Here is an 11,819-nt window from a genome sequence, read left to right as displayed (position 1 = left end):
CACACAAGCGAGACCAGATGGTATTATTTAGGTGGTGGATCATTCTCAGCACTGCAGTGACACTGACATGGTGCTGTTATGAGTGGATCAGACACAGCAGCGCTGATGGACTGAGAATAGTCCACCAATCAAAAATATCCAGCCAACAGCGCCCCGTGGGCAGCGTACTGTGACCACCGATGAAGTTCTAGAAGATGACCGACTCAAACAGCAGCAATAGATGAGCGATCGTCTCTGACTTTACATCTACAAGGTGGACCGACTAGGTAGGAGTGTCTAATAGAGTGGAACAGTGAGTGGACACGGTGTTTTAAAAACATCAGCACAACACACACTAACACACCAGCACTCAGTGTCATTGCAGCTGTGAGAATGATCCACCACCTAAATAATACCTGCTCTGTGGGGGTCCTGTGGGGGTCCTGACCATTCAAGAAAAGCATGAGGGGGCTAAAAAAGTATGTAGAGAAAACAGATGGACTACAGTCAGTAATTGTAGAACGACAAAGTGCTCCTATAGGTAGTGGTATGAGCTGATAGAAATGAGATGAAAGAGGATCGAGGCACTTTGATCTTTCTCCATTAAAGAAGACACCTTAGTCATCGGGAGGGAGGCACGCGAGGGGGTTAAACTGGTTTCCTTCGAACATTCTGAAGCCCCGAACGGAGGGGCGTACGTGCCCGGCGAGTAAATGTGACGCTTGGGTAAAGGAGGCGATGGTAGTTTCTCCTGACAAGCAATCCATCAGCGGGAACACACATGCACACACCTGCACACACACACACACACACACACACACACACGACTAAATGATGGATGCAAGACAAAATACAGAAAGGAAAATGAAAATACGATAAACATAAACGTGCATCTCAGATTTCTATTGAAAGCACCAATAAACAAATTAGTCATGTGACGCCGCTGCAGATTCCTTCGTACTGTCGTCTACTTTAATCAGACACACACAACTGATCTTATTTCTATAGTCTTAAAACAGCACATTCCCAAAAATAGACACTGTCAGAGGATTTAAATTGCTAATACACACATAATATTACAACGTCTAAACCCCTGTCCTCCTCACAGTGGACAAATATATTCTATATATAATCCAGAATGCAGTCCTATAAAATTCAGCAAACACACACACACACACACACACACAGAGTGAGTTCTGAACACGATTAAACATCTTGTGTTGCTGATTTTTGGACTGTTATAGTTTTCTGCCTCTAGTAGGCGCTGTGACAGCAGTGTTAGTGGTTACAGGTGTGTACAGTACCTGTGGTGTGTGTGTGTTGTACGGTACCTGCGTGCTGGGTTGTACATGAAAGAGCAGGTTGAGGAGACGTAGTCCAGCTTCACTTAGCCAGGTGAATTTGTTCTTCAGGTTGTTGTACGGCTGTTTCCTCAGACTGTACTGACCTACCAGCGGTAACCTGGAGAACCCCTGACCCACACCAAACAAGCACCAGGTTAACCACACCACTCTCACCACCACTCTCACACTCTGGTACAGTGTGCTACATGTGTACGTACGTAGATTTAGAGTTTATAATGTGTTACGGTTTCTGTTTCAATTTTGAATAATAACAATTTGTAAATATTACCCCCCATGTTTATCCCCTCTGTGTACATATACTGAGTGTAAGAGTTAATAGATTCAGGACTGAACCAGATGTGTGGTGTTATTGCTACCGGCCAGATGTTCTCATTCGGTGTTCCCAACAGCTGCACAATCAGATCTAACTGCTGGATCTCTGAGGTGCCGGGCAGCAGAGGCTTATGGGCCAGGGAGCTCGGCTAGGATACAACCAACCGCCCTGTACACACACACACACACACACACACACACACACACACACACACACACAACACACACACACACACACACACACACAGGTTTAGGGTGAATGATTAGATTGGGTTCAATGATCAGTTTGGATGTTAGACTCGTACCACATGTCGAGGGTGGTCGTCTGTGTTTTGGTACCCAGCAGGAGTTCAGGTGCTCTGTACCTACACACACACACACACACACACACACACACACACACACACACACACACACACACACACACACACACACACAGGGTGCATGAGTGAAGGTGGTGTTGATCTCAGCAGATTAAGCAGGATTAAGATGATGTCACACTCACCACAGCGTCACTACTTTAGGGGTCATGGGCTGCTGGGGGACACCGTAAACCCTCGCCAGACCGAAATCAGCTACACACACACACACACACACAGAGCGAACAGAAACAGCATGTTATAGGTGTGTGAGAATGAGAAAGATGTTACGATGTAATGAAGAACAGTGATGTTGATACTGACCGATCTTCACACAGCCTTTATCTGTCATTAGTAGGTTAGATACCTTCAGATCCCTACACACACACACACACACACACACCTTACATTTTACAGCCATTATATTTAGAATACAGGTACACACATGATTTACACATCACTGCTGTTTATATTTAGATTTTTACTGATGCATTCTGACATTCATAAATCTTACAGATCTGATCACCTGATCATGTGATCAGCTGATGATTATTCGTTTGAACATTAGAACAGAGCAGCTTGCAGAAGATCCTGGACTAACGGCTGTTTAGCACTACAGGTAGAGTTACCAGCTTCACCTGACCATTCTGAAAAGGAATCTGTCATGTGACTGTGGGAACTGATCTGTGATTGTAGCTGCATCCGAAATCGCATACTTACAGAGTATGTACTAGATTGGAGTTAGTATGCACTACAGCCAGTAAAGAAGTACATACTTTCAGTACAGAAGTATGCAGTATGCACACAACACCGCTACGTACTACATCCGCCATCTTACTAACGTCAAGTGATGACGTAATATCACCATAGTTACAGACTCATTACAAACCCCACTCACCAAAATTTTGGATATTTATCGTCTTTTTGTTATTTATTTGTCTTTAAAAAAAAATATTTTATTAATCTCGCTTGCATACTCAAACATGGCTGCCCAAGAGGTAGGTCATCCGGGTACTTCTCGCGTACCTCTTTGTGTATACTATGTATTTGGACATACTAACCGCTCTCGCGTCCTCATTTCGCGTACTATCGAGTATGGAAGTATGCGATTCTGGACACAGCTTCAGTCTCGTCTAGCGCCCCCCTGAGGACTGAAGGTTTATAAGGTTTATAAAGACAGTGAGGTAAAGTCTCACCTGTGCAGGATGAAGTTGTGATGTAGATACGCCAGACCTTTTAACAACTGCAGTACAATACACTTCACCTAAACACACACACACACACACACGACTGTGATTCTCAGGTGGGTGTATAAGGGTATAAGGGTGTAAGGGTAGTTGAGGGTGTGCGGGAGGGTGAGAGATGCTACTTACCTGAGCCTCAGAGAATGGAGACTGCATGTTCTCCAGCAGACTGGCCAAATCCTGCTCACAGTAACCCATCACCAGGAACAGACTGCATGCGCGCGCACACACACACACACACAGGGTTTAATGTTAGTATTGACGTTCTCCTGACGTTCTCCTGGTGTGTAGGATGCAGTAATGATCTGATTACACACTCACCTCTCTAAATGAGTTCCCACCACCACCTCCTTCAGCTCCACAATGTTTGGATGTCTGAGTCTCAGCAGCAGTGTGATCTCTCTCAAACTGCTGATAGGAATCCCTACACACACACACACACACACACACACGTTATGAGCGTGGCTCTCTGTACCCGATACAACTCATATTGTGTTTATAAAAGCAGTGAACATAAAACTCACCGTCCTTTTCTTTATCCATCCGAACTTTCTTCAGAGCTACGATCTCCTGAGTGTGTGTATCCCGAGCTCTGTCTGTAACACACAGCAACAGTGACACTATGCACACACACTCGTACACAGACCTAAATTCCACCTACACATGTTTAAACACACACACACACACGTGTGCACTAGTCCCACTTAAACAGCTCACCCCAATGGTAGAAACCTAATGTACAAAGATTGTAATCACCTCCACCGGTGTGTAATTATGAGTATTAGTAGAGTATAGTATACTCACAGACGATGCCGTACGTTCCCTCTCCGATCCGGTTCAGCTTCTCGAAGTCTTTCACACTCCTGCACTTCCCCAACTGTAGAAAAACACATCAGTTCCATTTAGTCAGGTACAGAACTCACCTTTCTAAACCCTCTCAGGTTCAGGAACTATTACAGATCATAACGCATAAATCATAACCGCCCAAACATAGATCCTACAGTTTTAATATCAATTACTTTGATTATAATCCAGGTATAAACGAAGCAGCTTAAAGTGGCATCAACTGCTATAGAGCAGTTCTGATCAATAACAGGAGATGAATTCAGTGAGTTTTACTCTTTATTACTGCGTGTTTATTACCCAGGCCTCTGTTTACTGGACAGTAAGAATCTCCTACTGCTCTGAAGAACAATGAAAGGTCTGGAATCTTTAGACGAGCTTCTGCAGATCTCAGCCATAATCCCACCGGTACTCAATCTTACCCAGACGGAAGCTTTGATTTATAATTCTGATCAGTAGATTAATAAGCAAGACTAACTGATGTTGGGGGAAGTTGTATTTGAGTAGAGAAGATTGAGTACCAGTTATCCTACACCATGTTTCTCAGATTTCATAGTGACATGATGGAGGAGATTCTGATCAGTTTGTACTGTTATAATAACTGGATTACTTTTCGTAATTATATTTACCTAACCACTTAAACTCAATACTCAAAAACTCAACTCAGTAACTGTGGAATCATTGACCACAGTGGAGCAGGTTTGGGTTCTGAAGGTGGAAGGTTCAGTAATTAAAAGTTTAAACTAAGAGTAATGGTTCTCCAGCTGTGTGTGTTCTTTTGGCCATAAGGTGAACATGTTCCTGACTGCAGAGAAGAAGTTGTTTTGACACCTGAATGTTCTACAGATCTGAACCTGACGAGGAACAACATCAGTGATTTGGGACACAGCCCAGTGAATCCCGTTAGCATTAGCATTAGCATTACCCGTTCGGTGTGAGGTACAACGAAGCTCCTTCTGGTTTTTAACGATTTCAGTCGAATCGGTTCCGCTTCAGGATCCACTGGATTCTCCATCTGAGAGAATAATAAATATATAAATGAACTGCTAGTGTAATTAACTACTGTTCACTACAGACACTCAAGCACCGTTAGCACTTAGCATTAGCACTTTTATTTTGCCTGAGGTAGAAATCTCGCGCTAGACTGAATAAACGAGTTTGCCAGATCACGTGACCTGAGCTAGCCGTTTATCCCTCAAGTAATTTATATAAAACAATAAACTGTATTTATAACGTTTTAATCAAAGTATAAACATCTCCACATTGATTCATTATCAAAGATAAATTGTGTGTTGTATAAAAACGTTACCACTTTAATTAAATCAGTTTCCAAAAATACAAACAATAGATGTAGCAGATAAATAGCTCACTGCTGAAGCTGTAGAAAATAATCAGGTTCATTGATTAAATCCCTGCATGAATGATGAGTTAAGCTTTGCTGATGATGAAGCGGCCCCCAACAACAACAGGGGCCCCTGGTCTGCGCTCCTGCTTGGCTTTCTCTATAGTCATGCCTGAGGTGTGGTTTAGCAGGTTCTCTCGGGACGTAGCGGTGATGATGATGATGGGCAGGACTGGAGAAAGTGATGATGATGGTGATGAAGCACTGTGGAGAACCTGTGGTGATGAATCAGCTTCATGCACTGTGAAAACAAAAGAGTAACATCACCTTTTACAGCACTGTGACAGTTAAGGGCCTTGCTCAAGGGCCCAACAATGGCAACCTGGCAGTGGTGGAGCTGGAACCAGCAATCTTTTAGTTACTAGTCCAGTACCTTAACCACTAGTTGAACTCCAACTGCACTACAGGAACGTTATAAAATACACTGAGCATCAGAATGTCCTCAGCTCTTATCCTCTCAGTCAGCTGCTCTTAATAATAAAAATAATCTCGCTGGATCTGTTCAACCACATGTTCAGGTTTTCTGGTTAGTTCAAGTCTCGTCCACATATTCTGACATGGTAGAGATCAGGACTTTGGGAAGCCGTTCAAAAGCTTTATTTTGTTCTGATTTATTCATTCTAAAATCAGTTCTGATGTGTGTTCTGTCTGAAGACGTTCTGTAACATCCCTGTTAGTTGGTATCTCTTGGTTTGTTCTGTTTGTGTGTACTAATGTACACTATATTTATTATTAAAATTAACATTTTTAATTAGTTTTGCAGATTTTATTCGTCTTTTTTACTTTTACATTCTGCTATTTAGATCAAATGTTGCAATCAAAGCTGCTTTTTATTTTTACTAAACTAATAAATTAATGTTTTATTCTCACATTAGACTGAACTCAGGCCTGAAACAAAAACGTGTAAAAATCATCCTTAGATATGTGCTCATCTGTTTTATAATATTTTTATTTTCTGATTAAAAGTTTTATTAGCTCATATTAGTTCCTATTTTAGTTTCATTTAGAAGGATAGGGTACCTATCCACTCCAGGTGGACCTGGAGTCTCACTAACAGTCATGAACCTGTGTGTGTGTGTGTGTGTGTGTGTGTGTGTGTGTGTGTTTAATTGGATTACCCTTTTATATAGTCTGTATTGAGGGCAGCTCCTACCCTAATTTGACCCTTCTACAGAACACTTTCGTACCTTTACTGTTTTGGTACTAAACCTCCTTTCAGAAAAGTTAGGACAGGTTTTGAAATGCAAATTTAGCATTTAGCAGACATATTTACCCAAAAGGGACTTTATACAGACTTTATGACTGAATACAATTCGAGCAATTCGAGCTTCGCTTAGAACCCAACAGTAACAACATGACTGTAGTGTTCAGTAGTCCAGTCCCTTAAGCACTGAGCCACCAGCTACACATTCATATATAATGAGATTAAATGGGAAATGAAATAAATATAAGATACATTTTAGATGAAGGAGTCTCACTTACCGCTGAGTTGTGCTGAGCTGCTGGCTGCAGACCCCATTCCACACCAACCATCCTACAACATCTACACCCTCAATCCACCTCAGTAACATCTAACACTGAGTACTGCTCACTAATCACTGCTCACTAATCACTGCTCGCTTACTTAAACCCTCAGTTCACGCCTCCTCATAAATCCCCCTGAATGAGCTTTATCATCATGGTAACAATCTGCTGAACTTAATTACATCACACATTTATTACATCATAATCTTCATTAAACTTTCTAATTTGAGTCCTTAATGCAGAAGGTGGATTTTCTGTGCTTGCCCTGTACCTATTGTGACCCTGAGCTATATAATATAGAATAGTAGAATAGCACTAGGATGTCTCATTGCAGTGGAGGTGGTTTCTTCCAGGATTACATCTGTTCTAACTTTAGTGTGAATCATTACAGAAGAGAAAGAATAAAGAAGTTGTGTAATGTACAGCATTGTATTATACATTATTATCATGTATTATTATAGATTATTATAATATATTAATGTTATACAGTTATGTTATATATTATTGTTATATATTAATGTTATATATTATTGTTATATTATTGCTACCGAAATTGTGGAATTTGTTAGTTAGTCATGATTATATCTTACTACATTTTTACTTCGTGTGATTTGGGATTTGTTTTCATTGACTCAAAATGTTGAAATAATATTTAAATGAATTATTTGTTGTCATATTTTATTTTATTTTATTTTTAACTCTTTAAGTTTATTTTTCAGAATGAAGCCGCTTGACGTCACATCACGTGACAGGTGTGGGTGAGCGAACGCGGAAGTGAGTAGAGACGGTGCTAATAAACAAACAGAAATCAATTTATAATTGAGTAAAACACAGAACTGAGAAATGGACGGTAAGAACTCGTCTTATATATTTCTATAATACATATAGAAATAAAAGTAATATATTTAGAGATGTGTGTAATGTAGATGTTTATAATGAGGGTGTGTTGTAGAGTCAGTAGCTAAGTGGCTAACTGTTAGCATTGTTTATATTATGATTAGATAGATTAGATTATAATGTTATCATATTCTGGTAAAAGACTAATTTTATTTACAGCACATGGACAAATGTATGTGGACACTCTAAATACTGGACTAGTCATTTACTCTCCATAAACACGATCAGTCATGGTTCTATCATTATACCAGATTTCCATTAAAGTGGTTCATGGAAATAAAAGAAACTTCATGTAAAGAAATAATAACTGAAAAGTATTTGGAGACTTTATTTGAAGCTGATAATAAATAATCGTTCTGTTTTGTGCTGTGTTTAGTTGGTTCCATAATAAATAGGACAGGTCTAGTCACGGTTTGTGTTCAGGTTCTGTTGCTGTGATGTTTTTATTCTTTATTTTGGAACTGTTTCACTTTGCCACATGAACTGATCTCACCTGGACCTGATTGTCCTGAAAGGTGAAGTTTTGTGTAGATTTGTGTAGTTGCTCCATGTTACAGTGCAGCAGGTCAGAGTTTCTCCACAAGGGGGCGCTGCTGCCTGCAGTCCTTATGTTCCTCACATCACTGAGTCTGTGTGTTTTTTTTTTCTCTTTATAGAAACGCTGTTCCAGTTAAAGGTATCTTTAATATCACTTTATAATCATTAATACAATATGGCCTAAAGTATGTGGACACCTGACCATCAGCTTGTTGGATGTCTCATTCTGCTGTTATGCACAGTGATATGGAGTTTAGTGAAGCTTTCCTCATGATTTTGGAGTGTGTCTGTGGAAATCTGTTCCCATTACTACTACATATTGGAGAAGGCCTCACTCCCAATCAGTGTTCTAATTCATCCCATAATTTCTCAGTAAGATTAAGGTCAGGGCTCTGTGCAGGCCAACATAACAAACCATGTCATGATGGACGTGCACAGTGGCACAGTCATACTGGAACAGGAAAAAGCCTTCCCCAAACTGATGCCTCGTTTGCTACATAAAAGTATGTGTCCGCATACTTCTGGCAATATAGTGTGTATTATTAGATGAATATTGTATTTAGCTGAAGTGAAAGTTCAGTGTGTTGTGTTTTGAACACTGTAATACTGGCTTTGTTCCTCCTCTCATTAATAATGTACACAGAGCTCATGTGTGTGTGTGTGTGTGTGTGTGTGTGTGTGTGTGTGTGTGTGTGTGTGTGTGTGTGTGTGTGTGTGTGTGTGTGTGTGTGTGTGTGTGTGTGTGTGTGTGTGTGTGTGTGTGTGTGTGTGTTACAGTTCACAGCTAAGCAGTTGGAGAGACTCTCTAAGAAAGCTGAAAAGGACTCAAAGGCCGAACAGGCGAAAGTTAAAAAGGTGCAGCAGATTTATTCAGAAGTTTTGGAACCACTCGTGCTGTATACTGGTGCTGTATACTGGTGCTGTATACTGGCAGGATAGTAATTTGAAGATAAATGACTTTATTAAATTTAGATAATAGAAAATAGAAATGATTAAAGAAAGAGTTTGCTGTAGAGCAGAATGTAACCAGCAGGGGGCGAAACAGTACAGGTAATGTTACTGCACAGCAGCGCTGGTTTCTTATAACGTGTTATTAACACACACATACACACATATATATTTACTTTATAGTGTTACTCTGTGTGTGTGTGTGTGTGTGTGTGTGTGTGTGTGTGTGTGTGTGTGTGTGTGTGTGTGTGTGTGTGTGTGTGTGTGTGTGTGTGTGTGTGTGTGTGTGTGTGTGTGTGTGTGTGTGTGTGTGTGTGTGTGTGTGTGTGTGTAGGCTCTCCAACAGAAGAATGTGGACTGTGCTCGTGTGTATGCAGAGAACGCCATCCGTAAGAAGAATGAAGGGGTGAACTGGCTAAGAATGGCATCACGTGTAGATGCTGTGGCATCTAAAGTCCAAACTGCCGTCACTATGAAGGGGGTGAGTGTGGGAGGGTGGGAGGGAGGGTGGGAGGGAGGGAGGGAGGGTGAGAGTGTGTGTGTGTGTGTGTGTGAGTGAATGATTAAATTATCTGTATTATATAATGGATGTAATAAACCTGTTAGCAGTGGGTGTGGCTGAAACAGCAGAACTTATTCATCAGGAGGAGTCCACATGCTTTTTACATGATGTGTGTGTGTGTGTGTGTGTGTGTGTGTGTGTGTGTGTGTGTGTGTGTTGATCAGGTAGCGAAGAACATGAGTCAGGTGACTAAAGCTCTGGATAAAGCTCTGAACTCTATGGATCTGCAGAAGGTTTCAGCCGTCATGGACAAGTTTGAGATTCAAGTTCAAAATCTGGATGTTCATACATCAGTGAGTACAATCACGCCAACACACCTACCTCCACCCACCTCCACCCACCTCCATCCATCTCCACCAACACACCTACCTCCACCCACCTCCATCCATCTCCACCAACACACCTACCTCCACCCACCTCCATCCATCTCCACCAACCTCCATCCATCTCCACCAACACACCTACCTCCACCCACCTCCATCCATCTCCACCAACCTTCATCCATCTCCACCAACCTCCATCCATCTCCACCAACACACCTACCTCCACCCACCTCCACCCACCTCCATCCATCTCCACCAACCTCCATCCATCTCCACCAACACACCTACCTCCACCCACCTCCATCCATCTCCACCAACACACCTACCTCCACCCACCTCCACCCATCTCCACCAACACACCTACCTCCACCCACCTCCATCCATCTCCACCAACCTTCATCCATCTCTACCAACACACCTACCTCCACCCACCTCCATCCATCTCCACCAACCTTCATCCATCTCCACCAACACACCTACCTACACCCACCTCCATCCATCTCCACCAACACACCTACCTCCACCCACCTCCACCCATCTCCACCAACACACCTACCTCCACCCACCTCCATCCATCTCCACCAACCTCCATCCATTTCCACCAACACACCTACCTCCACCCACCTCCATCCATCTCCACCAACACACCTACCTCCACCCACCTCCACCCATCTCCACCAACACACCTACCTCCACCCACCTCCATCCATCTCCACCAACCTTCATCCATCTCCACCAACACACCTACCTACACCCACCTACACCCACCTCCACCAACACACCTACCTACACCCACCTACACCCATCTCCACCAACACACCTACCTACACACACCTCCACCCACCTCCACCAACACACCTACCTACACACACACCTCCACCAACACACCTACCTACACCTACCTCCACCCATCTCCACCAACACACCTACCTACACACACCTCCACCAACACACCTACCTCCACCCACCTCCACCAACACACTGACCTCCATTCATACTGACGTGTGTGTGTTTGTGACCTGTGTGTGTGTGTGTGTGTGTAGGTAATGGAGGACTCGATGAGTTCAGCCACCACACCTACCTCCACCCATCTCCACCAACACACCTACCTACACACACCTCCACCAACACACCTACCTACACACACCTCCACCAACACACCTACCTACACACACACCTCCACCCATCTCCACCAACACACCTACCTACACACACCTCCACCAACACACCTACCTACACACACCTCCACCAACACACCTACCTACACACACCTCCACCCATCTCCACCAACACACCTACCTACACACACCTCCACCGACACACTGACCTCCATTCATACTGACGTGTGTGTGTTTGTGACCTGTGTGTGTGTGTGTGTGTGTGTGTAGGTAATGGAGGACTCGATGAGTTCAGCCACCACTCTGACCACGCCCCAGCAGCAGGTGGATGATCTGATCGTTCAGATAGCGGAGCAGAACGGGTTGGAGGTGATGGATCAGCTGAACGAGCTTCCTGCAGGAGCTTC

General features: G+C 42.8%; 2 protein-coding genes across 2 annotated transcripts in view; one reads left to right on the top strand and one right to left on the bottom strand.

The window, feature by feature from the left end:
• Nucleotides 1-1,144: 1,144 nt before the first annotated feature.
• Nucleotides 1,145-5,206, bottom strand: cdk10 (cyclin dependent kinase 10). Its single transcript, XM_062999680.1, is given in 13 exon segments — nucleotides 1,145-1,333; nucleotides 1,335-1,451; nucleotides 1,700-1,795; nucleotides 1,797-1,824; nucleotides 1,961-2,020; nucleotides 2,161-2,230; nucleotides 2,339-2,391; nucleotides 3,211-3,278; nucleotides 3,388-3,469; nucleotides 3,580-3,682; nucleotides 3,783-3,854; nucleotides 4,063-4,135; nucleotides 5,027-5,206. Coding segments are annotated over 13 exon segments (981 nt in total). The 5' UTR covers nucleotides 5,117-5,206; the 3' UTR covers nucleotides 1,145-1,264.
• Nucleotides 5,207-7,785: 2,579 nt separating this feature from the next.
• chmp1a (charged multivesicular body protein 1A) overlaps nucleotides 7,786-11,819 on the top strand; it is a 5,609-nt gene continuing 1,575 nt past the window's right edge. The window contains exons 1-6 of the mRNA XM_062999679.1: nucleotides 7,786-7,877; nucleotides 8,581-8,600; nucleotides 9,239-9,316; nucleotides 9,744-9,890; nucleotides 10,136-10,264; nucleotides 11,683-11,819. The exon at nucleotides 11,683-11,819 is cut by the window's right edge and continues 57 nt beyond it. Of these exons, the coding sequence (XP_062855749.1) occupies nucleotides 7,871-7,877; nucleotides 8,581-8,600; nucleotides 9,239-9,316; nucleotides 9,744-9,890; nucleotides 10,136-10,264; nucleotides 11,683-11,819 (518 nt within the window). The 5' untranslated portion in view covers nucleotides 7,786-7,870. The remainder of the gene's footprint in view (nucleotides 7,878-8,580; nucleotides 8,601-9,238; nucleotides 9,317-9,743; nucleotides 9,891-10,135; nucleotides 10,265-11,682) is intronic.

The sequence above is a fragment of the Trichomycterus rosablanca genome, chromosome 8 (assembly GCF_030014385.1).
Source record: "Trichomycterus rosablanca isolate fTriRos1 chromosome 8, fTriRos1.hap1, whole genome shotgun sequence".
NCBI lineage: Eukaryota > Metazoa > Chordata > Actinopteri > Siluriformes > Trichomycteridae > Trichomycterus > Trichomycterus rosablanca.
The sequence above is the reverse complement of the archived record's forward strand: the minus strand, read 5'-3'. Positions and strand labels throughout refer to the sequence as shown.